The sequence below is a fragment of the Pipistrellus hanaki genome (genome assembly GCF_964339955.1).
Source record: "Pipistrellus hanaki genome assembly, chromosome: 18".
NCBI lineage: Eukaryota > Metazoa > Chordata > Mammalia > Chiroptera > Vespertilionidae > Pipistrellus > Pipistrellus hanaki.
In genome coordinates this window covers 4,678,921-4,705,871 of record NC_140520.1, presented here as the reverse complement: position 1 = coordinate 4,705,871, position 26,951 = coordinate 4,678,921, and the positions used below count along the sequence as shown (strand labels likewise).

Below are 26,951 nucleotides of genomic sequence, written 5' to 3'. Positions count from 1 at the left end.
GCCCTTGGCCAGAATCGAACCCAGGATCCTTTGGTCCGCAGGCCGACGCTCTAGCCACTGAGCCAAACTGGCTAGGGCTCACCTTTCTTTCTAGTGCTCACCCTCCAGGCTTGGGCAAGACCCTCTATAGTAGCCACTGAACGCAATTGGGGGGGGGGGGGCTGTCAGTGTTGCAGGGACTGAGCCACGTGTTGGTACTAATCCTCCCCCGTCCTCACTCTCCTCCGGCCCTTCCTCCCCAGAGAAACCCAGTGACACACCAGTAGTCTAAGGGCTGTTTATTGAGAGGAGCAGAGAAGGCACACGGCCCCCCCGGGGACGGAAGGGGATGGAAGAGGCGGTGCGAGGCAGCCCTGCTCAGCATATTCTCTTGCAGCCCCACAGGGCCATCTTGTTGTTGACGGGCATCTTGAAGAAGCGGTCGGACTGCATGTAGGCCGCGATCTTCTCCAAAGCCTGCAGGGAAGCACGCCGGGCTCAGAGGCCAGCACAGCGACAGCCCGTGTCTAACCAGCGGCACTCGCCGCTGCCCGGCCCCACCCATCTGGGTACAGAAGCCGGACCTTCCCAGACGGGAAGGTCTGGAGGGGCCCAACCACGGATCCCCTGAGGAAAAGCTGGTGTTGGCGAGACCCACCACAGTGGGCGCCCGGGGCCCCGGGGCCCCGGGGAGCCTGTGGGTGTGTCTGTGAGAGAAAGGTGTAGGGAGCATCGTCACCTCAAAGCGGCACATGAAAGCCTTCAGGTTTGGAAATTCATCCAGGCACTTGGGCTCAAACATACGGTTCTGATCTAAGACGTCGTAGGTGAGGAAATCCACAAAGGTGAGCTAGGGACAAGTGAGACGGCGAGGTCAGGAGAGTTCCTGAGCTCCTGCAGTGACAGAGCGATCCTCCCCTCCCCTCCTCCTACCTTGTCCCCAGCAAACCACGAGAATTTCCCCAGGAACAGGGAGAACTGCTTCAGCTGTCCAGGCAGCTGCTCCAAGTACGCGGGCTTCAGCTTTTCCTGGGGGAGAGAGAGAGAGAGAGAGAGAGAGAGGGAAGAGCTGTGATCATGCTCACAGCTGATGGGGTTGGCGGCAGGGATGGATGCTCAGGCCCCTCCCCTTGCCCCTTCCTCTCCAGGTGCCTCAGGCTGGATGGCAGGACGCACAGGAGGGGTTTGGAAGGGAGGGGGCCACCACCACCGTTTATGAGAAAGCCAACTGCCACCAAGTCAGAGTTCTGCTTCCTGGTCCGACAGCTCAGCTTGGTGGGAAGGAGTCAGAAGCATGGAGACGTAACGTGGTTTCCTACGGCTCCTCCCCCTCATGCCCGCCCGCCGCCTGCCAAACTCACATGGTCCTTGTTGTAGCAGATCCGAACCAGCTGCATGCGGAAGTCCATGATCTGGTTCTCCATGATGTCCACACGGATCTTTTCTTCTTCGGTGTCCCCACCTGCAGGCCAGACCACCAGCGATCACCCCGGGCACACCCACCCCCCAGAGCGGCCAGCCTCGGCCCCTCCCCGGCCCCGCCCCACTCACACATGTTGTGCTTGCGCGCGATGTAGCGCAAGATGGCGTTGCTCTGGGTGATCTTGTTCTTGCCATCCATGAGGTAGGGCAGCTGGAAGGAAAAGGTGACATGAACAGCCTGCCCGTCTCCTGGGGCAGCTGGGACTGGCAGGGATGTGGACAGGAGAGAGAAGATGCTGTGTCAGGAGGAAGAAGCACTTAAGTAGAAGGCAGTGATTGGGCCCCACCTGAATTTAGGCAGGTGTGTGTGTGTGTGTGTGTGTGTGTGTGTGTTCGCCATGGACCTTTCTTGCAGAAGTTTTTTTTAAAGGCATAAAGCAAATTACTCATATTTACACAATTTATAAAAACACTAAGAAAACCAGATTGTACCAATAATATGTGCCTATTAGTGAATCAAATAACAAGCAGGGGTAATAATTACCACAGTGTCCAAGTATGATGGCTGTACATATTTATTTACAACACCTACTGCACATCCAACGGAATATGAAAATGCCCCCTTTCTAGTGACAAAGCCACAGACGTGGCTCACACCCAGCGGCACTTATTGCTCACATGCGCAGTAGAAGGGGCTGCTAACTTCAGTGAGTGCTTCGTGGAGTGAAAGTAACTCTGTTCTCCACGTTCCTGAGCCCCTGAAGTCTGTCTGTCCCATCCAGGGGAAGAGCCCGGTAGTGGATGCCACCCACTCCAGAGAGGGTCCAGGGGACCGCCCTCCTTCTGGCTCCCCTTCTCCTAAACCACCTACGTTTGGAAAGTCCAGGTCCAGTTTGAATTTCACATCCAGCCATTGGCTTTTATCAAAGTCAGGAGCTGCAAGAGAGAGAATGGAGTGGGACCCAACCTCCTCCCCCCCCCTCCCCCGGGGCAGCGGGGACCTCCCCTAGGGCAGCGGGGAATCTAGGAAGACAGCCTAGTCCCAGGGGCGAACATCCCCAGCCCCCTGCTTAACCATTTCATGGCCGGGGCGGGGCCGTTGGTTAGGCGTTAGGACGGGGTTGGGCCGAGCGAGAACCCAGCTCCAGGTGAGCGCTCCCAGGTGGGGGCACTGGACTGGGGGTGATGCCACCTTCGGGGCGCGCCTTACCTCCCCCGCAGATGTACCGTTTCTCCTCGTAGTTGGTGCCTGTGAACTCCAGGAGCAGGCGGATGGCGTGCGCCAGCTGGGGGGCGAGGGGGGCACAGCTCAGATCGGCGCCTGCGCCCCCCGGCTCCCCCCCCCCCCGGCCGCCAACGTCCCCCCACCGGGCTGCGAGCCCCCTCCCGCCCAGCAGCCGTTAAGCCGCCCCCCGCACCCCCTTTTCCCCACATCGGCCCAGCGGGGGCCGTCCCCCGGCCTCTCCCCGGCCCGGGTCCCAGGGGCGGGGACTGGGGGGGACCCGGCGGGGCCGGGGGGCCGGGAGGCGCCGGGCTCCGGGGACAGCCCTCCGCGGGGGCCGCTGGCCGGAGCCCCGCCGCCCCGGCGCCCGCCTCCCGGACCAGCGGCCGCCGGCCGTCGGGGCACTCACCCCGCGGATGTCCCAGTACCCCAGGACCATGGACTTGGTCGACGACATGGTGGTGTCCTTTCCTGCCTTCGGGAGGGAGGCGAGCGCCGACCTGGCGGCTCTTTATACCCGACCTGGTGGGCGGGGCCGACGCGAGAGCTGACTCCGCCCCGCCGGTTCCCTCCTAACGTGCCCCGGGCCGCGCGCTTCTGCAGCCCCGAGGGGGCTGGGGCCCTGGGGCGCTGGGGGCCTGGGGCCTGGGGACCTGGAGCCTGGGGACCTGGGGTTGGGACTCTGCGCGAGCCGCACTCGGTTAATGGTGCCCACAGCCCGAGCAGTGAGGGCTCTGGTGAGCCCGGGAGAGTGAGATATTTACCTAGATGGGGGGTAGGGGGGAAGATGGGCAAGGCTGTGGCTCTGATCACCCCGAACCCCACCCTTGTGTGCATGTTGGGAGGTGGCAGGACTCAGGAGCTACTCCAAGGTTCCTGGCCCCAGCCAGGGTCTACCCAGCCTGGCCACTTAGGACCCAAAACCCTTTCCCGCCTTGCCTGGATGTGGGACATCCTATTTCTCCATTAGTCTGGCTGAAGCAAGGTTGGGACTTTTTAAAAAGACATTTCACTAAAAAGAAGGAAAGAAAGAAAAAAAGTGCCACCCATAGAGACAGATACATTCATAATGGCTGAATCTCTCCTCCCGAGGTAACAAACGGCCAGTCACAAATTCGTCTGCGGTGTAAGACTAACCTTCCCTACCTGTGAGATGCCACCAGTCATCTCGGTACTTCATATTTGTTAAGCTTCACAACTTTTCGAAGTAGATTTGATGCCATTTCACCGAAGGGGATAAAGGAGGCCTGGAGGGGCTGGGGGAGCTGCCATGCTAAGCTCTTACATTCTCAGGGGCGGCAGCCCAGGTCTGTCTCATAGCACAGCTCATGTTAGTTCCGCTGAACTGGACATCCGGGCAGCCACCCACCTGATCTCAATCTTTGTTGGGAATTCTGGGGGTCGCGGGGCTAAAACACTTTTTCCCTGGAGTGTCTCCTTCGTTCTAGGGCACCTGCAGGTCCCCTAAGCCCAGAGGTCAATGGTTAATACCTCCTCCCCATCCCAAGACATTAACTTCTGATGAACTTTTGCCCTTGACAGTCAGACCCTGAGGGTCTCGCCTGTGCCCTCTTTTGTGAGGGAAAAGAGATGATATTCTGAGGCTGGAAACTCGAGGGAATGACATAGGGGGTCTACAATGGTAAGGTCTTGGCAATGGTAAGGTCTTGGACAAATCCAGCTAAGAGATACTTAGGGAAACATCTCAAGAACCCCAGGGTGCCTCCTGCCGGGTTTGCTCAGTGGTTGGAGCATCGGCCCAAGAACTGAAGGGTCCTGAGCTTGATTCAAGGACATGTGCTTTGGTTGCAGGCTCAATCCCTGGTTGCAGGAGGCAACCAATTGATGTGTCTCTCTCGAATCGATGTTTCACTCTCTCTGTCTTTCCCCCTTCCTTCCACTCAATCCCAATAAAAATTAATGGGGCTGAAACCAGTTTGGCTCAGTGGATAGAGCGTCGGCCTGCGGACTCAAGGGTCCCAGGTTTGATTCTGGTCAAGGGCATGTACCTTGGCTGCAGGCACATCCCCAGTGGGGGGTGTGCAAGAGGCAGCTGATCAATGATTCTCTCTCATCGATGTTTCTAACTCTCTATCCCTCTCCCTTCCCCTCTGTAAAAAAATCAATAAAATGTATTTAAAAAAATAAAAATCAATGGGAAAAATATCCTCGGGTGAGGATTAACAAAAAAAAGAAGAAAAGAAAAAAAGAACTCTAAGGGCCCTTGATCCACAGTACATCCAGCCTTACGTGTAGACTGAATCCGTAGAAGTGCCTCTGCTGTGGGAAGGGAGTCATGACACTTAGGAGCTGAAAGACGGCCGTGCACCCTAAGTCCCAGAAGCCACATTAGTGCCGAACCGCTTCATAGGCCTGTGAGAAAATCGGGCCCAGAGAGAAGTGCCCTGCCAGCCAGTTGGTGGACCTTGAACTCCCAGGCCAACGTTCCCCACGCGCTGTGCCCGGAGACAAGCTGGGGAGGGAGCTCATGGGCGGCTCACCCACCAGGAGGGGACAAAGCCCTGTCAGAGGAGAAAGCTGCCAAGCAGACCGGCAGGCAGGGCGCTGATCCACACCTCCCGCCCGCAGCCCTGCTCCGGCGGATGCCCTGCCCTCCGCGCTGCTGGGCGCCTGGCATACACCGGAGAAATGTGCGCCGAAGGGCAACCATGGTGAGCACCGCTGGGGGTTTGTTTAGGAAGAGGGCCTGGGCCGTCATCCTCAAAGGCTGGCTTCCAGGGGGCCCCCTCAGTCTGGTCCAGGGATGGATGCGGGGCTGCCGCTGGGTCGCCTTGGTTACTGGGAGCAGCGTCCCAGCTCCTCCCGCCGCCCCGCCTCTGGCCCCCATCAGGCCCAGAAGAAGCCGCGAGGGAGGCGCATGCCAGGCTTGAAGACGCTTTTATTGGGGAGAGAGGACTGAGCGGCATCCCGACAAAGCTTAGCGCTCCGGGCCCAGGACAGACATAATAAATAGGTGGTCGCTGGGGAGGGCTCCCCACGCAGCCAGAGGGCACCGTCCGCCCACCCTCTGGGCTGGCTCGTCCACTGCTGTGTGAGCTGGGTGTGGGGTTCGCTGCAAGTTGGGGACCTGCGAGAGGACTGCTGGGGGCTCTAAAGAGAATCAGATCCTCCATCCGGCTGTGAGAAGGCCTTGATCTTGGAGGTGTCTGAGCTGGTGCCTATGGGCTTATCTGAGGAGAGAAGGATGGAGATGAGGCTGGTGCCAGGGAAGGCACCCCTGCCCTCCAGAGCTCCTGTGGACACTCTGCTCAGACCTCCAGGCCTGCCTGAGCCCAGGATGCCAAGTCCCTGGGGAGACAGCCGTGCCCAGTACCCGCCACGCTCAGTGCCACCCTAGGGCAGGCCTGTGGGCTCTCACTGTCACCCGGGGAGCACCCCGCATTCCCACTGGGGTTCCCCGGGTGTCCTCACCCCCAGCATCCTTCTGGTGGCCTCCAGCCGGGCTGCGACCCGGGGGGTATCCTGCGGACACATCATCTGGAGCTCCCCGGGGCTCAGGTACAGCAGCTGCGATCCTGACAGGGCCCCGAGAGAGTTCACGGTGCTGGGGACAGACGGACAGATGGAGACCGTCAGTGCGGGCTGGGAGGCTGGGGTTGCAGGACAATTCATGGAATAGGGCGTGTGGAGGGGAAGGAGTAACGCACGCATTTTGGCTTACACCAATGGCAGACTCCTGGTCTGGAGGGAGGCGTGCAGGAGAGAAATCTTGTGGGGGCCGGTGGGGGTAGGTGGGTGGGTGGGGGGTAGCAGCTGAGGTTCCTCCTGTGTCCCCCCAATCTCACTGCCTTCCCCATGGCAAGGGCTCCCCACTTAGGCAGGAACACAGCCCCTCTTCTGCTGGGACAGGGCAGCACGTGTGGGACCGTGGTGTACCATGTAAGCACCGTGTCGGTAGCATGTAGGTAGCGTGCAGGTCAGGAGGCAGGTCCCGGGGTTCTGGGTCTCCTTGCTTACTGTCTGAACCCTCCCCCAAGACCCCCCACACACCCCCGGGACGGGCGCTCACCCGGGGGCGAAGTTCTCCGCCTGCAGCCAGGCTCTGACCTCCTCGGGCCTGGCGCTGAGTCGCAGCATCGGGGCCTAGAATCAGGGGCACTGGGAGTCAGAGACCGTCTCCCCCCAGAGCCCCCCAGGGCCCCCATCGCCTGGGCCCCGCTCTGGGCTGGCAGCAGGTGACCCGCCCCGCAGCGTGCGTGCTGGGCAGGGCCCAGGCTCAGCCTCGGTTCGGGCTCTGCTAAGCTTGGCCACATGAGCATGTGATGGCATTAAATCAACCAGGACGGCCTTCTCCGCGGTCCTGAGGCTCCGCCCACCCACTCCAGCCCCAGAGCTGTGTCCCGTTGAGCCCAGGAGTACCCGAAGGGCCGGGCTCTGGCCCCTGGAAGACCCCGACTCCAGGGGCTCCAGGATGTTGCTGGGAATGTAGCCGCTCTGGCCCCTCTGGTCCTTCACCAGCCACCACCGCTTGCTGTGGTCCAGAACCTGCAGGAGTCACTCTCGGTCACACGAGCCTCTTCCTCCCCGACAAGGCTTCCCCCTCCCCCTACACCCCCCCCCACACCCTCCCCTCACCCCCACCCACACCCGCACCCCCACCCGCACCCCCACCCCCACCCGCACCCAGGCTGCCCGCAGCCGCCCAGCCCTCACCTCCAGCACTTCTCCCGGGGCCACGGTCAGCTCCTTGGGGTTTCTCGCTTTAAACTCGTGTACGACCTGCATCCTCAGAGCTGGCTGGGCTGGCCTTGGGGGGAAGGGTCCAAAGTTAGGGTCCAGGCACAGAGGGCCATGGGGTGTGTCTCCTCTTGAGCCAAGTGGGAGGTGCTCCCTGACCTGACACGCCGCCCCCGCCCCCCCCCCAAGGGTGCTGGAGCCGGGCCTGGGGAACAGAGCCCCTGGCCCAGCCCAGGAGCCCAGCTGTCTCCCCCCGAAGCCTGGAGGTGACAGCTGGGTTTCCACAGGGTGAGTGACAGGGCTGAGGAGGCGCTGTCTGCAGGCAGCAGGTCTGGGATGTGGCTGATCTCTGAGGACTCAGTGGGGGCCTTCTCTCCCTCTGAGCTCTGCCCTATCCCCCCCCCCGCGCTCTGGGAAGTCAGAGGCGGCGCTAGGAGAGGGGTTGCACCTGCGTTCTCCCCCAAGGGGGAGGGGTGTGCCTGTGCATGGATGCGTCTGGCCGAAGCCCAGAGGGTGTCTGAGAGGTAGCACCCACAGGCCCGCAGGCCAGCCCCTTCCCGCCCTCCCCTCAGCCACGCGGCCCTGACCAAGCCCCGGGGCTCACCGGAGGGAAGCAGAGTCCGGGCGTCCTGAGGGTGCCTGTGGGGGCGGGACAGAGGGAGCGGGCAGAGTGAGGGAGGGCGGCCTGGAGGGAGGGACCTGGCCACAGAGCCACGCCCACACAGCGCCTCACGCCCCCCATCCTGTCCGCCTGGCACCCACATATGGGTTCCCAGCTGCCATGTGACCGTGGCGTGGACTGAGAAGGCAGAAAGGAGCCAGAGGTCAGGGCTTGGAGTAGGGCTCCCTCCCCTTACCTGGCTGGAAGGTTCTGGAGGCTGCCAGCCATCATGGAACGTGGGTTGGTAGGGCGGGGGCTCAGGGCCCGTCCAGTTGTCCCTGGGGAGAGAACCAAGCTGAGCTCACTGCGCTCTGGGTCGGGGGGGGGGGGGGGGGGACGGAGGAGGAGACGGAACCTTGCCTCGGGGTGTCCTAGGGCAGGGGCGGGAACCTGCTTTCTGCCCAGGGCCGTTTGGATATTTATAGCATTATTCTCAGGCCATACGTAACTATCAATTTAAAAACTAGCTGCTGTACCTGGCCGGGCCGGACATTTAATCAAACCGCCCCTAATGCCTCGGCAGGCCAGACCAAATGATCTCGTGTGCCTTAGATGGCCCGAGGGCTGGGCGTTCCCGCTCCCGAGCTAGGGAACGGAGGACATGCCCAGGCACACAGATGGAAGGCTCCAGAACACCCACGAAGGGGCCGAGCGCTGGGCGCCAGCAGACCCCGCAGGGCGCCAGCAGACCCCGCAGGGCAGGCGTCTGTGCCAGCTTCACCGCTGCCCACGGAGCCGGCTATGCCAGCTCCCTGAGAGCACGCCAGGCACCGGTCACACCCCCTGGGGGTCGGGCTAAGGTGGGGGCTGGGCAGAGTGGGGGTCTCCTGTGCCGGCACTGAGCGTGGCGCCCGCGATGCCGCCTCTCCCCGGGTGCTGCCCGGGCTCCGCCTGTCCCCGGACAGCGGAGGGGACACAGGCCGCAGCTAAGGATGTGTGTTCAACGGGAACAAGTAAATTGTTTATTTTCTGAATCTTTTTAAACGGTCCCTTCTCTTTGCCTTAAAAACATGCTCAGTGACTGTGTCACTACTGCTTTTAATCTGTCCTTCTATTACCTTCTCTGTACCAACTTTAAAAAATATATATATTTTTATTGATTTTAGAGAGGAAAGGAAAGAGTGCAAGGTAGAAACATCAAAGACGAGAGAGAATTATTGCTCAGATGCCTCCTACACGTCCCCCACTGGGGATGGAGCCTACAACCTGGGCACGTGCCCCCGACTGGAATCGAATCCAGAACCCTGCAGTCCGAAGGCCGATGCTTTGTCCATTGAGTCAAACCAGCCAGGGCCGTACCAACTTTTTTGCAACCTGGTTCTTACCTCCGCCATTACTCTCCCGATACCAGCTTTTCTAAAGCCCCCCTCATCTCCGGATTGCCAAGTCCACTGGCTCCGCACGGCCCATCCCTTCTAAACCACAGCTTTGGGTCAATTTGCCTACAATCAAGCCTCCTAACTAGAACTGGCCTGACATTCAACTCTTGAGTGTTTTTACACCCTCTTTAGACGAGTTTCTGTATGTTTGATTTTTCAGCGCATGCATTCCGTAACTTCTTGTTGTTGTAAGAAATCAGAAAACATTCCGGGGCATCTGACCTAATTTTGCATTTAAAACGATACACGGAGCCGGAAAGGAGGAGGAGCTCCCGAGGGCTGGGGAGAGGGAGGCAGCGGTGCAGAGTTTTGTTACTTGCTGAACGGGTACAGAGTTTCTGTTTGGGACCAGGAGAAAGTTCTAGAAATGGACATGGTCATGGTCGCCCAACATTGTTAAGTATTTAGTGCCACCGAATGACACTCTTAAAAACATTGAGATGGTGAATTGCGTCTTACGTGCATCCTAGCACAACTAAACAGACAGACGGCGTTGAATTGTACTTTATGTCGTTGGGTGGCTGGGGCAGCAGCCCCAGTCATGGGGCTGTGTTGAAAAGAACTCACTAGGTAAGATGCCAGAGCAAGAGGCTCACTTCCTGGGTGGTTTCTCTCTCTAAAACCCTCTTCTCTCTCGGTTTCTATGCCTCTGCTCCTTTGTTTATTCTTTGAACTCTCGGGAATTTCTCTTTGCCTCCTTAGTCCTCTTTCCTTTCTCCGCTGACACATAAAAGTTTCCCTTCTCTCTCCCGCCCAGAGCGACCTTGCTCACTAAGGGGAGTTCCAGCGCTGCCCGCGGAGGGCTCACCTCTAGGTGGTGCTAACCATCATGTTTGTACCCACTGTTCTCAAACCCTCAAAGCCAGGTTGGACCTCTCACCTGAGGGCCAGGGCCCCCCTGTCTCTGTGGAGTGTTCACTGGCACCCCAGCCCAGCACATCCCCATCCGCGCTGGGTTTACCCCCCGCTCCCCACAGCTCTCATCGGTTTGGCCTTGTTGTCCATCTGCCCACCTCGGGGTAACACGGACGTGGCATCCCACTTTAGATCTTAGTTCCTCGGCCGGTTGGTTGCTACATTTGCAGCAACGCTTATGTCAGTAATTCTCGAGTTCTGAGACAAGGTTTCACCTTGTTCTCGGCAAGAGTGAGAAAATATTTTGGTAGAAGGTTGTGCCAGCCCTACATTCTGGGGAGAATTGTTCTTTTTTTCGGAGATAAAGCCTTTCCTTCTGAGGCGGGTGATGGCAGGCGATGGTTTTAAAAGGAAATGTCCCAGCCCTGGCGGTGTGGCTCAGTGGTTGAGCGTTGACCCATGAACCAGGAGGTCACAGTTCAATTCCTGGCCAGGCACATGCCGGGGTTATGGGCTGGATCCCCAGTAGGGGGCACACAGGAGGCGGCTGAAAAATGATTCTCTCATTGTTGATGTTTCTATCCCTCTCTCCTTCTCCCTTCCTCTGAAATTTTATATATATATATATATATATATATATATATATATATATATATATTGTTCGTACTTGGTGTAACATAGAGCTGGGGCTCCATGTGGAGCCCACCAGTTTGTCTGAAGGTGCTCTGGTTTGTGACGATGGAGAGCTCGCCGCACCCCATGTCCTGCCCGTGCCCCCCCCCCCCCCCCCCCCTGCGCGCCCAGCCTCGCCCTCCCTCACCGGCTGGTGGTCCAGGCCGGGCCCAGACTCTTCCAGAGTTTACTGTCAGGCGGGCTCAGGTGGGACGCGAGCATGTCGACGGCTTTGGGGGTGAGGAGGGGTGAGATCACTTGGCCTGCGCGGTCCGGCTCAGGGCAGTGCGTCAGGACCTGGAGGGAGGAGGGCGGGTCCCGCAGGCCCGGCTGGATGGGAAGGGCTCGGAGTCTCCTGCAGCTTCTGCCGTGCCCTTGGCCGCAGGCCTGCTGCCCCTCCCGGCCTCAGAGCCCCGCTGTCCTCGGCTCCACCCCAGCCTCTAGTTGGCAGCACCCGGCAGGATGGGGGATGGTGTGTGGGGCGGAGGAGGATGTGTGGGGGGAGGGAGGGGCCGACCCACAACCTCCCTCTACCCCCTGCCAGCCACCCTGGCCTCTGCTCGGTCTACCCTTCAGCTTGTACCTCTTCGCCACCCTGACCTCCCCCCCTCCCCCCACTCACGAAGTGCAGAGTCTGGAAGATCATGTGCAGCAGCTCGGGGGCACTGGGCTGCGACAGGTGGACGGCCAGCCTCCCCTGGGGACACGGGGCACCGTCACCACCCCCATCCATCCCACCTGCACCGGAGCCCCAGGGCCCATGGGTGTCCCGGCCTTGGTTGGCAGCCTGGCACTGTCCAAGGTCCTGGGAGGGGGGAGGGGAGGCTCCGGGGAGAAGCCTGGGGTGCCTCTGAGACCATGGAGCGGGGGTCCTGGGGGCAGTGGTGTGAGGGAGGGGGGCTGGGGACTTATGGGAGCCACATACCAGGAGGTTGAAGGTGAACTTGAACTTCTGGAAGCAGTCGATGTACTGCGCCTGTGTCCTCCCTATGGGATGGGGATGGGGAGACGGCAGCTGGTCACCCATTATCCCGCGGCCCCACCCTCTCCCCCGGCCCCCAGCACTCACCCCCCTGAGCCACACTCTTCTTCTTCCCCTGCTTCTTCGTCTTCTTCGCGCTGCCGACCGCCAGGGCCTGCCTCAGCGGCTGCATGAACACCTCGATGTCGCTCAGGACGTGGTTCAGCAGCTCCTGCACGCAGAGAGCGTGGGCCTCAGGCGGGCGATCAGGCCCCCTGGCACTGCCAGCCTGCCCCGCCCCTGCCCCTGCCCCCCTGCCCCCGCCCCCTGCCCCCGCCCCCTACCCCCTCCTCAGCCCAAGGCCTGCCTTGGCCACCCTGGGGCCTGGTTTTGGGGGAAGGGTTGGTGTCCCCCTTCGCCAGGCTCGGGGGCTCGGCAGGCCCAGACAGCCTGCGGTTACCTCGTCCCTCTCTGGGTCCTCGGGGGTCGGGGGCCGCCTTGGAGGAGGCAGAGGGGAGGGGCTTGGTTCTTGGACGCTGGAGTGTCGTGACCGGGGCCATGGGGACGGCGGCTGGCCTGCAGTGGAAGAGGACATGGCCTCTGGTCTTTATCTAAACCTTCTCCTCTCTGTCCCCACAGCCCACACCCACACCCCAAACCCATACCCCCCCCACCCACACCCACACCCACACCCACACCCACACCCCCACTCTTACTGTGCTCTGGGGTCCTCCAGGGGGGCTGTTCTGGAGGGGGCCCCCACTCCAGGGGGGCTGCCTGCTCCCTAGGGAGTGGCCTTTCCAGAGGAGCCCCCCGCCATCTGTCCTGGCCGGGGAGAGGGACTCCGAATCGGGGTCTGCCGAGCACAGGGTGGGAACACAGGCTTGAGTGTTTTGGGGAAAGAGGCTGTGCCCAGACTTCTCTGCAGGCCTCTCCCTGGGACCTCCCCTGCCTCCTCCTGCCTCCCCACTGCCTCTCCTCTCCCTCCCCCTGCCACTCCTGCCTCCCCCTGCCTCTCCCTGCCTCCCCCTGCCTCCCCCTGCCTCCCTCTGTCTCCCCCTGCCTCCTCCTGCCTCCCCACTGCCTCTCCTCTCCCTCCCCCCTGCCACTTCTGTCTCCCCCTGCCTCCCCCTGCCTCCCCCTGCCTCCCCCTGCCTCCCCCTGTCTCCCCCTGCCTCCCCCTGCCTTCCCCTGCCTCCCCGCTGCCTCATGTGCCCTCTGAGCTTCCTCAGGTCCCTGTCAGGCTCCAGGGACAGTCCCCAGCGTCCCCCGGGCCAGGCCCCAGCCCATCTGGCCTTGGCCCCAGCGGGGCCCCTCCCAGCTCCAGGCCCCGGTCCCTGGGCTGCAGGCTCCGGGCTCTCACCGGGGCGGGATGGAGCTCTCACTCCTGCGGGTGGCAGGACAGGGGCTGCCTACCTGAGCTCCAGCTCCTCCTTCAGGGCCTTCTCCAGGCTGGTCCTCAGCCGCTCCGCCTGGAGGAGGCAGCGGGGAGGTGTGTGTGTGCGGGGGGGGGGGGGGGGGGGGGGCGAGGGAGGGGTGGTGGTTGGGCCCCGCACCCACTCTCTCCTTGACCCCACCCCAGCCACTCACCCCCACTTCCGGGCACTGGAAGAGCAGCGTGCTGCTGCCCGCCGGGCCCGCCCCCTGCACGGTGACGGACAGGACGGACTTGAAGGAGCAGGAGTTGAGCACGGCGTCCATGGCCTGGATGCTGTCCAGGCGGTAGGAGTCCAGCTCCTCCTGGGCCCGGGGGAGAGGGGGCAGTGAGGTGGCTTTGGGGGGGCTCCTGGCCGGGGTCACCCCAGGCCGGCCGTGGCCCCTGGCCCCGTGCCCGGGCTCCTCCACGGGAAGGCGGCTGCCGTGAGGGGCCGGGCCGGGCGGAGCGACGCCCGGGCTTGCTCTCCCAGCTGGGTCAGCGCCGCCCGGGCGGGTGTGTGGAGGCTGACCTTGGTCTCGATGTCCAGCAGCTGGAGCCAGCCGTCCTGGACCTGCAGCAGCAGGTTCTGGCTCCACACGCGGCCCTGCGCGTCCAGCTCCTGCAGCCGCTGCACCGCGTCCTTGGGCTCCCGGAGCCCCTGCGTGCCCAGCTTGCACGTCATCAGGTGCTGCGGGGGGGGGGGGGCAGGTTTGAGGGGGGGCAGCAGGGCACATGGGGTGGCAAAGGGCAGCAGAGGAGGGAGCAGGGCCTTCCCATAAGGCAGCCTTCGGGGGCCGGGGAGGCCGGGAGCTGGCTGGGACGGGCCCTGGGGACTGAGGGGCTGCACTAGGGGGCTTAGGGCTCTGGAGGGGGGACGTGGCCTTGAGCAGTCAGGGGGCTGAGGGGGCTGGGTGGTGGTCATGTGGGCTTCAACCACCCAACAGATAAAGCGCGAACTCCTCTGGGGGGCAGGCAGGGCCCCCCAGTTTCGTCCCTGGCTTCCTTTGCTCCTTTGGGAACCCACTCTCCCAGCCTGGGCCTTCTCTCTGACCTACATCCCTGTCCCCATGCCTTTGCTCATGCTTCTCCCCACCCCTCCCCACTGCTCCTCCAGCTCCTCCCAGCTCCTCCCAGCTCCTCCCATTCCTGCCCCTTGCCGTGCGCAGTGATCATATCTCCTGTCCCTCTGCGGGTCTGATCGTCCCCCAGGTTTCCGCTCCATCGCCCTGCCCATCTCCCTCCTCCCGTCCAAACGCACCCTCCACAGGTCACAGTCTTGCCCTCCGTCCCCTCCAGGCCCTTGTTGGGGGCGTGTCATCTGCCTCCTCCCTGGTCCCACTGCCCCGCTCTCTGCCCAGGCCCCAGCGCCTCTCCTGGGGGCGCTGCCTGCATGCCCAGGGCCCTGATGCAGCTGTGAGCAGACACCCTGGCATCCTGGGTGGGCGTGCCTCCTCTTGCTCTCGCCCGCTGGGCCCGAGGGAAGCCAGTTCCCAGCCCTGGCCCCGCCACGAAGCCCAGGACCCGGGTCCCATCCTCGGCGGCCCCTGGAGCCTCCCGACCATCGCCCACGCCCCTCCCTCCTCCTTCCCGGGACAGCCCCGCTCTGCCGCGGCCTCCGCTTGCTCTCCCCACCACGCCCTTCCTGTCTGTGCCATGTTGGTGGTGCCCACAGCCCTTCAGGCAACTGGATGCCACAGGCCAGTGTCCTCCTCCCAGGCCAGAGCCTCCAAGCAGCTCTGCCCGCCGCCCTGGGAGTCCAGGCCCAGGCACTGCCCCGTGGGGCCTGCTGACCTCACACATTCCTCCTGCCCCTGGGCCAGATGCCGGGCAAAGAGCAGTCCCCGGGCTGAGGTGTGGCAGGGCGGGTCTGGGACAGGTGGGGGTGGGAGTGGCTGCACATGTCTCCCCTGCTGTCCTGGCTCCTCCAACCTCCCTCCCGCCAGCCTCCCTCCCGCCGGCCTCCCTCCTGCCGGCCTCCCTCCCGCCGGCCTCCCTCCTACCGGAGGCCCAGTGAGCCCCCCTGACCTGGCGGGGCCAGCTGCTGGCTCCGTGGCAGGTCATGTATGGGTGTCTGATTTGGGGCAGGGCCTTGGGCACCAGGAACACGGGGTGGAATCAGGAAATAACTGTCTGGGCCCGGGTTACTCACCTCCACCCGGTGCTGCAGGCAGGCGGGCTCGGAGGCCAGGGTGTGCAGGTACTCCTTCCGGTGCACTGCGGGGGACAGCGGGGCGTGGGGGAGGGGGGAGAAGGCCCAGGTGAGGCCGAGGCAGGGCGGTGGGCAGCATGCGGAGGGCCAGGGGGCGACGGGGGAGGGAGAACTTACTGTAGATGGCTTTGCTGCTGGGCCGGGACATGGTGACGTGGCTGAGTGAGTCCCTAGAACCAAACTGAATCACAGGGACAGCCGTCAGCCGTGGAGAGAAACCCAGGGCGGAGGGGCAGGTCCGGGATCCCGTGTCTGGTCCCTCAGAGGCCTGAGGCCTGGCCCAGGCTCCCGCCCCGGGCCTCTGAGAGCAGACCCAAAGCCCCGGCCCAGCGGCCTCTCCGAGCACCTCCAGCCATGCCTCTTCCACCGGGGAGCCCTCCACCCGGGCTGGGCCTCTGTTATCTGGTCAATAAAGCCATTCCGATGGGCCCTGGACAGCTGGGTGAGTGGCCAGGACGGGACCTGGGCCCGAGTGTGAAAGATGCTGAGTGTGGGCTGCCCCGGCTTCCAGCTGCCAAGGACGGCCTCTGTCCGGCCGGCTCAGGGCTGCCCGTTGGGGGGCCAGTGTTGGCTCTTAAGCCGGGAACCACTCACGAGGGGTGGGGCATGTTTCTGGGGACCTGCCTCCGTGCTCTGAGCTCCCCCGGATGCCTTCCCAAGCCTCCTGTCATTTGTCTTCCTTTCCGTACTCTGAACGCTCCGCCAGGTCCCTCTCACTCAGCCCTGCCTTTCAGCTGGAGGGTCACCTCCTCCGTGAAGCCCTCCGTGAGCACCCCACCGCCCAGCCCGGAGCACCCTCCCCACGTGACAACAGGCGCCCGAGAGCCGGTGCCGAGGCCCCACGGACACGGCGCTGGGGGATTCTCACCGCCACCCCGTGTCACTCCTTCCGCCCCGCCTGCTCTGCGGGCTTCGCCTCCGTCAGCTGTGTAATCCTCAAACGTCCTCGCCGGGGAGCTGCTATCGGGCCCTCACCCGGCGAGGACAGGGAGGGTCACGGGCCCGAGGTCACAAGCAGGTGTTCGCAGAGAACGGCCCAGCCCTGTCGGCTGCCACTCGGTGCCGGAGTGTTTATGTGTGTGCCTGTCGCTGTGGGCATGGGGGCGGGGCCTGAAGACCGGGATGGTGGCATGGGTGGAAGTGTGTGAGTCAGTGTGCGTGTGCATGTGTGTGTGTCCGTGTCTGTGCGGGGCGGGGCCTAATTGAGGGTGTAGGTCCAGCATGTCAAACTCAAAGGCTCACACGGGCCAAATGAACCAGGTTTAAGTCTCTGTGGGCCACAAAAAGGCAAAAGCTTCCATTTTCATAGAGACGTAGGCTCATTCAGAAAAGAATAGTAAAAAAAAAAAAGAAGATCAAGAGCAACGAGAAGATTAATGTTTCTTCCCGGCACTTGGCATCTCTTTCTCTGCTACTCTCTCTCCCACTTCGGGGGAAAGCTTGTTCGCAGTGACTACTTCCAAAGCTGCCCCAAGGAGCCCTGACCGGTGTGGCTCAGGGGATAGAGCGTCAGCCTGCAGACTGAGAGGTCCCAGGTTCGATTTCCGGTCAAGGGCATTTGCCTTGGTTTCGGGCACATCCCCAGTAGGAGGTGTGCAGGAGGCAGCTGATCGATGTTTCTCTCTCATCAATGTTTCTAACTCTCTATCCCTCTCCCTTCCTCTTTGTAAAAAATCAATAAAATATATTAAAACAACAACAACAACAACAAAACTACCCCTGGGTGAATGTCGGCAATTCTGGATCTGACAGGGGACGTATTTCCTTTCATACATGTAATAACTGCTCACACCGTTTTACCGGCCGGGCCGCAAAAAAGTTCCTGGTGGGCCGCATGCGGCCCTCGGGCTGCGAGTTTGACACGCTCGGTGTAGGTCAGGGGGATGTGCTGTCCGAATGAGGCGGCCGAGCACCATGAGCGTGTCTCCGCTTTGTGGGTGTGTCCCTGCCTCTGTGAGGAAGCCCCGGGGAATCTGGGCAAAGGGTAAGAGGGGCCCACACCCTGTTATTGGGCCCGGCATGGAAATAGCGTCCCCGGCGGTGACGCAGGGGGCAATGCGTTGCCAGTAAACAGCTGAGGTGCTGTGGGGGAGGCGGGTCTGCGTGTCTTGTTGGCGGGGGGGAACCCCTTTCCTCTCCAAGGTAAAGGGTGCTGGCATCTGCTCCCCTCCCCCCTCCTGTACCCCCTCCCTACAACAGTTCCTGCTCCTAGATAGGAAAGAGAAACTATGGCCAGCCCCAAGGTGAATGTCAGCAATTCTGGATTGTGGTCCACACCTCTTCCTGCTCCCCCCACGCCGGGCTGGCCCTGTGGGTCCCCCTGTAGCGTCTGCCGCTCGGATCCCGATGCAGGAGAGGGGAGGGGGCTGGCTTTGGGGAAGGGGGGCTGTGGCAGCCAGTTCCCTGCACTTACCCCTGAGTTGGGGGCTTGGAGTAGGGAAGAGGAGTCTACATCACGGCTGCTGGGAGGAACCCCTGGGGCCCTGGCTGCCTTGCCTTCGTCCCCGGCGGCCAGCCCACGGCCGATCCCTCGCCCTGCGTGGCGTGGGGCTCTCCTCCCGCTGCCCTGGGCTGAGCCTCTGGCCTGGGAAGCTCTGAGCTGCCCCCACCACCCTGGGGTCCCCGGTGGCCCCCTGGGCCCTGACTTCCCGAGGGCCCGGCCTTACCTGGCTTCCAGTGAGGCCTGTCCCCCGAGGGGGCTGCTGGTGGCGGTGACCGGCGCCGGTGGTGGGAGCGGTGTCTCCTCCGCTGGTGCCAGGCAGAGGCCCTGCGATGAGGCGGCCCTGGCCCAGCAGGCGGCCGAGCCGATGAGGCCGGGAGCTGCCACACCTGTGCTCTTTGGACCTTGCTGGGCGGGGAGGCCCAGGCCATCTGCCCACATGCAGCCTGGGCCGGAGGCTCTGTGCGCCCACAGGTGCCCACGCTCAGCCGGGCACTGCCTCCCGCTGCCTGCGGGCCTGTGGCTCCCCTCCCTCTGCCTTTTGGGCTCCTCTTCGGGGGCCCCGGTCAGCATCAGGCACCGGGCCTGGGACGGAAGGAGAGCACACCCGGGCCTCGGCGGTCAGGGGCCAGGTGCTGGCGGGCACCCAGGCCTCAGGGAGGCTGTGGGCCGGCATGTGCGCCCGTGTGCGCAGGTGCTGCATGTGTGGGTGCGTGACCGTGCGTGCCCAGGTGGTCCAGCACTCAGACCGCGCAGGAGCAGGCGGGGACCGGGGAGGGGACCTCCGTGGGCGTTACATGGAGGGCTGAGAGTTCCTGCAGGGTCTACCTCGTTCGTCCTTTCTTCTGTCCCCTCCCACCCAGCAGAGGCCCTCCTACCCCCATCCTCCTCTGCTGTCTTACCTCCCCACCTACCTAAGGTGACCAGACGTCCCGCTTTCGGCGGGACAGTCCCGATTTTTAACAATTTGTCCCGTGGGACTTTTTTAAAACACCTCGGGACGCGGGACAAATTGTTAAAAATTGGGACTGTCCCGCCGAAAGCGGGATGTCTGGTCACCTTACACCTACCCCATGCCCTCTGACCTCTGGCCCGTGCCCTGCTGGCCTCGGCAAAGAAGGGGAAGCAGGCGCGATGCTAGGTGCTGGGAGACGCCTTGGAGCTCAGCGTGAGCTCAGTATCTCCCTCCCAACAACCAACCTCCCCTCCCACGCGCCCTGCTCGTCCAGGGCACCACACCCAGCCAAGCGGGGAACCGGGGCCACCCCGAGTCCCCCCTCAGCTCCCACGGCCCATCCTGTGAGCTTCACTCCCTTAGCAAGTTACTACACCCGCCTCTCCCTCCACTCTCCCCGCAGCACTCCAGCCTGAGCTCAGCCCCTCTGCCTGTGACCGCCGGGCAGCCCCAGGCTCCCTGCCTCCATTCTTTTTAAAAATATGTATTTTATTGATGTTTTACAGAGAGGAAGGGAGAGGGATAGATAGTTAGAAACATCGGATCAGTTGCCTCCTGCACGCCCCCCCCCCCCCCCCCCCGCACCGGGGATGTGCCCACAACCAAGGTACATGCTCTTGACTGGAATCGAACCTGGGACCCCTCAGTTCTCAGGCCGACGCTCTATCCACTGAGCCACACCGGCCAGGGCCCTGCCTCCACTCTCGTTCTCTTTGGTCCTTCCTCCTGCAGACGGGCTCTCCCTGCCCTGGGGGTTTGGTCACTGCTCTCTGCGGCACACATTCATTAGAACCTGGGAGATGGTTGTCACTCACTGGGGACAATCTTGTCACCTCCAGGACACCGAGAGTCCCAGGAACTAGATTTCAAGGGACTTCGGAGACTCCCTTCTGAGAGCCTTCCCTGTGGCATTCTCAGGTGACGGGACTTGGACCACTTGGGCGTCATGCTGCCCAAATGAGTCAGCGGCGGCCCAGGGCATCCTGAGTCGATGGAGAGATTTGAGTCCTCTCTAGTCAAATGTCATGGGATGGCAGCGTCATGAACTCCTGCCTCTGAGTCCCGCCTTATCTCTCCCCACGCCCTGTGCCCTGAACTTTGCCTCCAGCTGGAGAATGACATGTGATTCCTAGTGGAGTCATGGTCAGGTCCTGGTCCCACTGTCCCCCGCTGGGAAGGCCAGGCTCGAGGGAAACCCCTAAGGTGCTTCCATGTCCACACGTGCGCTCTGCCTGCCCCGGACGCCTCCCCACTGCCCAGGGCCGAGGGGCGCTCTGGCCTTGGCTCCCAGACATCTTGCACACATGTCCCTCTGTTTTTATTTTTAAAATAAACACTTTTAGCCCGCTGGTGTGGCTCAGTGGTTGGGTGTCCGTCCAGGAACCAGAGGGTTGCCTGTTTGATTCCCCGTCAGGGCACATGCCCAGGCCGCGGCCTCGATCCCCAGTCGGGGGAGGCAGCCGATCCATGATTCTCTCTCCCCCTCTTCCTTCCTGTCCGTGAAATCGGTGATGTATACAGGAGGAGGAGGGAAGGGCGTCTGGCAGCAGGAGGTGGCTGGGGAGGGTAGCTGGGGGCCATGGTCAGGTCTCTGGGGCCGGAGTGCCGTCAGGGCCTGAGTTGTCAGGATCAAAGACTGAGCCTCAGAGGCCCCTGGGAACCACCCCTTCCAGGGACTGGGAGGCCGGGCTGGGATTCAGACTGACTCCCCTTGCCTAGCTCGCTCTGACCCTGTCTCCTGACCTCTCAAACCCGAATCCCGCACTGAGGCCTTAGTTCTCCTGCCTTTTCTAATCGCCGGCACCAGGATGCCATTCTAGATATTTCTGGGGGGCTTTGGGTCTGCCTCTCTCCAGTCTTAAACCCACTGGGTGACTCCAACATGTGCCTCCTCGTCCTCCTCCTCCTCCTCGTCCTCCTCCTCCTTCTCATTCTCCTCCTCCTCCTCCTCCTCCCTGCCCTCCATTCTGTCCCCCACCCTCATCCAGGGTGATAGGTGGTTCCACAGGCCATGATTCACCAAGCTCCCTTTTCCGCCCCCCTTGCCCAGACAGCCCTGGAGGAAAGGCCCTCGGGGAGGTCTGGAGAGTCCTGACCGGAGGCCTGGACCTTGGACTGTGATTCAAATAGGCCTGCAGGCACGCGGGCGGGAGAGGGCCGTGGGACAGGCGGGAGGACTGCTCAGGACGGGGCAGCCTCTGGGAGGGGCATGCCCTCAGGGTTCTCAGCGGAGGGGCCTGAACTGGGCTCAGCTCCGTCTGTCCCATCATCACAGGGGACAGTGCCCTGGGTCACCCTCGCGGGGCCTGGCCTCGCTGACTGCCAGGGCCGGGCAGGGCGCAAGGCTGGACCAGTGCCTCCATCACACAGGTCTGCTCCTGCCTCCAGGTCAAGCTGCTTCTCCAGATGCCCACCACGCAGCCATGCAACACGGCGGTCCAAGGCAGCTCCGCCAAGTGGGCAGGCTCAGTGGAGCCGTGGAAAAGCCAGGCTCCAGAAGGGGAGGTGCTGTCAGATTCTAGTTCTATGAAATGAACAAAAACACACGAAGCTCTCGGAGCCAGTTTTCTCATCTGTGATGCTGAGGCAGCCAGGGCGGTTACTTAACGCTGGCCAGCCCGGGCACTGTGCTAAGCAGGCCCTAGGCCCTGCACACAGCTCCAGGGAAGAGGTGCGTGCCCCCTCTGCTGGGCAGCAGGGGAATCGCAGGTGGGAGACCAGAGGACAGGAGGAATCAGCTCCAGGGAGAGACCTCAGGCGCAGGGGGAAACTGAGGCCGGTTTCCTTTCAGTAACATTGCACAGTAGCTCCGAAGAGGGCCATTTCATGAATAGCCGGGGTTCGATTCCGGTCCGGGGCATGCACCTTGGTTGCGGGCACATCCCCAGAGGGAGGTGTGCAGGAGGCAGCTGATCGATATTTCTCTGTCATTGATGTTTCTAACTCTCTATCCCTCTCCCTTCCTCTCTGTAAAAATCAATAAAAAAATATTTTAAAAAAAGGTTAACAGGAATCAGAGGTTGGGACAGAAGAAGGGAGGGGAGGAGGGAGTGGCCCAGGAGCCTGATCTGGGGAGGGGATGGGCCTCTCTTGGACCCAAATCTCTCCCACGTCCGGCTGCAGGTCAGGGCCTCCCCCCTTTCCTGTGTCTCCCTGACAACCGTGATGCCGGGACCCCAGTTCTCGGAGGGCCAGGGGCTGGGGGGCTGATCATGGACCACACGTTACACCGAGACATTCCTTCTGGTCCAGGGGCCCGGCTGGCCTCCCCAGGGCATTGGGGCTGGTGGGAGGAATGCAGCCTGGGTGCCGGGCTTGATTGCCTTCCCCGTGCAGCACTGATTAGGCGCTGACTGTGTACAGGCCCCTTTGCTACCCTGAGCTTGTGCATGCTCCAATGTGACCCCCTTTGGTCTAGTTGCAGACGGGACTAGGACGGGCACGGGGGGAGGGGCAGGGGCAGGGCAGCGGGGTGAGGGGCTGGCGCCGCGCAGCCAGCGGAGGGGAGACTTGAACTGGGTCTGGAGCAGAGAGAAGAGGGGCCGTTGCGGGGGGGGGGGGGAGGAGGGGGTCAGAGCACACAGTGAGGTCAGGGGCAGATGGCAGCCGCTTTTCCTGGGGCCGGGCGTGCGGGAGGGAGTGATGGGAAATCGGTTTGCAAAGGGCCTTTGGAACCAGGTCCCTGGAACTTCCTCCCCACCTTGCCACGCCCTCAGCGACCAGCAGGGGGCAGGACAGACACGCGATGCTCTCCTTAGCCCAGGTCTGGGGTGGAGAGGCCCTTCTGGGAGTGGGGAGGAGCGCCAGGCGCAGCGGGAACAGCTGTGCGCAGCTGGGGGAGGGACAGGTCTGCTCCTTTCCTCAAAAGGCTAGTGTGGGGCCCCTGAAGCCGCCAGGCCACATGACCTGATCGGACACCCTCCATTCCTGGGCACCTCCTCACCCCCACCCGAGTCAGCTCTCCAGCTGTGCCCCTTTGCCTTTGGTGTCCCAGCCCCTCCCTCCCGGCGGAGGGAGCCCCAGCATCACTAGGTATCTGACTGGGAATGAAACCAAATCCAGGAATGGTACCAGCGAGAAAGAAGTCCCTCCCCTGTGCTCAGGGCTGAGGGCAGGCTGTCAGGATGAGGAGGAGTCACTCCTGTGGGCATTTGACCAGACTTACCCAGCATCCCCTGTGCTGGGCCAGGGACATAGAGACGGCAAGGCAGCATCCAGCCAATGCAGCGTCCTGGCCCAGGCCCCCAGGGCACAGGACAAATAGCTCCTGGAAGGGCTGGAAGGGCAGGAACAGAGTGCCCGGACACCCAGAGGAGGGGAGAACGCTTCTGCTTGCCAGGCCTGCAGATTTGACCACGGAGGTGACACGCAGCTAGGCCTGCCACACAGTCAGATGTTGCCCGAGCAAAGGTGCAGAGGTGAGGCCGGATTAGAGAATATCGACGATCCTATATAGCTACGAACGCTTCCCCCAGCTTCCTTGAGGTATAATTGACAAGTAACATTATGTGATTTTAAGGCGGAACTCATCAGAAACTGGTATACAGGGCGTGGTAAATATAGGTTTACAGTTATGCTTGTGGAAAATAACACAATAATCTACACACATCAAAGCCTAACAGGCAAATGGTCCCCACGAAGTTCGACCAGGAGACTGATTGCTTGCTATGATGTGCGCTGACCACCAGGGGGAAGCATGGAACCAAAGAAGGCCCCAATCGGCCCTAATCGTCAGCCAGGCCTTGGGACCCTACCCGTGCAGGAATTTTGTGTGCCAAGTCTCTAGTTAATCTATAGTAATAAAAGCATAATATGCTAATTAGACCAGGCATCCTTCATGACGAACCTCTGGACGAAGCCGGGGCTGCGTGGGAAGCCCGGGTCCCGGGTGCCAGAGGGAAGCCCGTGCTGGGAGCCGGGGGAATTTTGTGCATCGGGCCTCTAGTGAATAATATAAGAATAAGCTCCGTGTTTTGCCTACTCACAACTGTAAACCTACGTCTGCCCCACCCTGTCTGTATATATTGCAAAGTGATGACCACCCTCAGTTGGATTAACTATATACTTTTTAATGGTCACTTGCATGGTAAACATGATGCTGTATATTTTACTTAGAGTATTTGTCATTCCCGCACTAACCCTCAAGCTGCCATGACCGACCCCCACTTGGCAGATGAAGAAGAGACTGAGGGTCAGGGAGCAAAGAGCCCCAGCAGGAAACTCCAAGGCTGAATGCCAGCCAGGCCCTGCGCCTGCCCTCGGCCTCCGCAGGACTGGCCTTCAGGTTCCCAAAATCCCTCCCGGTCCAGAGGACCCCACCCAGCACCCCGCCAGGCTGTGAGGCCTTCGGGTCAGAAACCTGCTCTCAAACAGCCGTCTCTTTGTTGGCTCCTTTGCTTTTGCTTTTCCTTTTAGAAAAGTTATTGTGCAAACCCTGTTCCTGCGGGTCAGAGATTTTGTCCAGGCCTGAGTCAGAGAGAAGGAGCAGAAGGGTGAGAGGAGACAGGGCTGGACCAGAACCCCGGGGCAAGTCGGCCTGCCCCCCCGCCCCCACCGGAGGAATGTGCTGGGGTTTATGAGTTGGCGCCTCTCACCTGCCCCCCACCCCTTCTCCACTCGCCTCCTGTCTGAGTGGGAGGGAGATGTGAGGGCAGATACCCCCTCCATGGGCCTCCTAGTCAAAGATGAGAGAGGCCTGCTCTGACAGAGCCCCCTCCTCTGTAGGACACCCTGCAAGCCGCCCGCTCCGGCCTCGGTGCAGCCAGCCTCCCGTTCTCCGAAGGCGCCTCTCAGTAACCATCCAGGTAACCTCGCCTTTGCCTCGCCAGGGGCAAGAACCAATGTCTACACAAATATGGAGTCACGATGTTGTACACCTGAAACTAATGTAATGTTGTGTGTCAATTATCCTCAATATAAAGCAACTTAAAAAGGATAAAACTTGCCGAAACTGATTTGGCTCAGTGGATAGAGCGTTGGCCTGCAGACTGAAGGATCCCAGGTTTGATTCCGATCAAGGGCATGTATCTTGGTTGCGGGCACATCCCAAGTGGGGGTGTGTGTGTGTAGGAGGCAGCTGATCGATGTTTCTCTCTCATCGATGTTTCTAACTTTCTATCCCTCTCCCTTCCTCTCTGAGAAATCAACAATATATATATATAAATAAAACTTGTGCTAACTACTAGAGAAAGGCATATAAAAATTAAAAGCATTCTACCCACCCTTGCCCCATCCTATTCCCCCGAGAACCACTCTTAACAATTTCTTGTTTATCCCTAAGATGTGTTCTTTATAAGTTATATATATATAGTGAGACCATTTATCTCATAACCACATTGTTTTCCAGCTCGCTTTTTTTCACTTAGCGCCCTACCTTTTCCGCGTCACTATCTGTATTCGACCCATTCTTCGCAGTGACCGCCAAGTCCATTGTAAAGTCTGGAGCGGCCAGTTCCTTCCTTTTTGTTGGGCATTTAGGCCGCTTCCTTTCTTTGCCATTACAGTGGTGCTGAGGTGAACAGCTGTCCTTGTAGCTTCATTGCCAGCTGGCCAAGACTGGAATATATGTTCCCAAACTGCCTTCCACAAGCCCTGTCCCGGTTTACAGCTTCGCCCAGGGTGTGTGAGACCAGCCATCCCCTCACACCTGCAGCACCACTGGTGTCACCAAGTGTTTGGCGCTGTGATTTCATAGGTGAAATGATACCTCATTTAAAAATTTAAAATTCCGTTAAGAGCAAGCCTGAGCAGCTCTTCTTATATTTGTTGGCTATTTGAATTTATTTTTTCCTCCTTTTGTGTGTGAATCCCATGTTTTTGGCCTTGGACCATTGGGGAGGGTTATTAGTCATCTTTTCTCATCCATTTGTAGGGGCTCTTTCTAAAAGACATGAGTCTCCCTGATCTATGCTGTTATTTCCTTCACTACTAACTCCACGTGAGGGAAGGTTTTGTTAAGTGGTGGCTGCTCAGCTGTTACTTCTCCCTCCGATGCAGGTGCAGGGCCCTCAGAATGTTGTCAGCACAAGACAGCCAGCGTTTCTGATTGAGTTCATGCAATTCCGGCCCAAAGCAAGGCCCTGGGAAATTCCGTGTATCCCCGAAGTCTCAGCACGCGAGGTGCAGGGCGTCCAGGAGGCTTTCTGAAGTGTTTTAAGTGGCGTGCCTGCTTCCCCCTTTGCTTACGGGCACTTCGGGGTGCGGGCCCCCTGGCTCTCCCTGAGGCCAGAGGACTCGACCCGGATCCTGGGGATGGGGAGCAGCCGGAGGAGGGCAGGCTGGAGGCAGGGAGAACGACCCCTCTGGCCTCTTCACTTCCTTTGGGGACTCTCCCCAGAGCCACCCCCTGTTCCCTTGAGGGTGGGTGCAGGCCCTGGGGCGGGTCACGAGATGGTTTGCAGAACCCCAGGTTGAGGAGTGGGGAGCAGGACCCCAAATGTGGGCCTGTGTCCTGAGGAGAAATGGGGGGCGCAGCTGGGAGCAGGTGGGAGCAGAGGTCCTGGTGTGAGGGGGGAGGTGGTTTTTGGGTTTCTGGGTGCCCACCTCCTGGGGACACGGTCCCTCTGGGTTCCTGAGTGTGTGTGTGAGTGTGTGTGTGTGTGTGTGTGTGTGTGTGGTGTGCCGGGGGCAGGGCCAGGGCCCAGGCAGCAGGCAGAAACCTGGGAGCCTCACTCGCTCGGCCGGGCAGCCTGCAGCGAGGCTGGTTACGGGTCGCCCGTTCCTGGGGTGCATGCGAAGGTGGTTCACGGGGTGACCGTGGGCACGGAGCGGCAGGGGCAGAGGCGAGGAAGCGGAGAAGGGCTCCCAGTTGACACCCTGGAGCCCGGTCCCCAGGGCTGCGCAGGCGCCGGAGGGGTGGAGGGAGGGCCTGGCACCTCCGCTGAACCCCGGATGCCCACCTGGGCTGAGGGGGGAGAGGGGTCCTCTGGCCTCTTCCCTCCAGCGTCCCCAGCCCTCCCGGCCCCGGGGCCTTGCCCGGTCCTCTGCCCGGTGAGCGGAGCCTGGCGGGGAGGGGGCCAGGCCAGGCGAGGGCCAGAGCCTGGACACGTGCCCCGGGCAGTGACTGACCTACGAGCCCGAGC

At 61.3% G+C, this 26,951-nt stretch overlaps 2 protein-coding genes across 4 annotated transcripts; both read right to left on the bottom strand.

Moving 5' to 3' along the window:
* Nucleotides 1-263: 263 nt before the first annotated feature.
* On the bottom strand, nucleotides 264-3,157 carry LOC311612917 (glutathione S-transferase Mu 5). Its single transcript, XM_084866291.1, has 8 exons — nucleotides 3,033-3,157; nucleotides 2,612-2,687; nucleotides 2,273-2,337; nucleotides 1,531-1,612; nucleotides 1,341-1,441; nucleotides 913-1,008; nucleotides 719-829; nucleotides 264-456 (listed from the first exon to the last, which is right to left on the bottom strand). Exons 1-8 carry the CDS (start codon nucleotides 3,078-3,080, stop codon nucleotides 358-360), a joined length of 678 nt encoding a protein of 225 aa, XP_084722417.1. The 5' UTR covers nucleotides 3,081-3,157; the 3' UTR covers nucleotides 264-357.
* Nucleotides 3,158-5,504: 2,347 nt separating this feature from the next.
* EPS8L3 (EPS8 signaling adaptor L3) lies at nucleotides 5,505-18,278 on the bottom strand (the record flags this gene model as incomplete). 3 transcript variants are annotated; one of them, XM_084866227.1, is made up of 19 exons in its annotated part: nucleotides 18,142-18,278; nucleotides 15,593-15,656; nucleotides 15,416-15,480; nucleotides 13,796-13,954; nucleotides 13,440-13,589; nucleotides 13,266-13,321; nucleotides 12,566-12,705; nucleotides 12,310-12,425; nucleotides 11,958-12,081; nucleotides 11,814-11,875; nucleotides 11,511-11,585; nucleotides 11,037-11,185; nucleotides 8,179-8,260; nucleotides 7,926-7,960; nucleotides 7,298-7,391; nucleotides 7,004-7,129; nucleotides 6,654-6,727; nucleotides 6,056-6,188; nucleotides 5,505-5,814 (listed from the first exon to the last, which is right to left on the bottom strand). In XM_084866227.1, exons 2-19 carry the CDS (start codon nucleotides 15,621-15,623, stop codon nucleotides 5,803-5,805), a joined length of 1,683 nt encoding a protein of 560 aa, XP_084722353.1. In that variant the 5' UTR covers nucleotides 15,624-15,656; nucleotides 18,142-18,278. The 3 variants fall into 3 exon arrangements, with proteins under 3 accessions (XP_084722353.1, XP_084722354.1, XP_084722352.1); XM_084866228.1 differs by lacking the exon at nucleotides 5,505-5,814 and having other exon boundaries at nucleotides 6,005-6,188; nucleotides 18,142-18,253; XM_084866226.1 differs by lacking the exons at nucleotides 5,505-5,814; nucleotides 18,142-18,278 and adding an exon at nucleotides 16,344-16,469 and having other exon boundaries at nucleotides 6,005-6,188.
* Nucleotides 18,279-26,951: the final 8,673 nt, after the last annotated feature.

What these genes read in the sequence shown, in the direction of transcription:
- LOC311612917 (XM_084866291.1), bottom strand. Translation starts at nt 3,080, where the DNA reads ATGTCGTCGACCAAGTCCATGGTCCTGGGGTACTGGGACATCCGCGGG. An exon ending in TGGACCTGGACTTTCCAAAC is followed by an intron (nt 1,613 to 2,272) that starts GTAGGTGGTTTA and finishes TTTTCCTTCCAG; the next exon opens with CTGCCCTACCTCATGGATGG. An exon ending in CGTGGTTTGCTGGGGACAAG is followed by an intron (nt 830 to 912) that starts GTAGGAGGAGGG and finishes ACTTGTCCCTAG; the next exon opens with CTCACCTTTGTGGATTTCCT.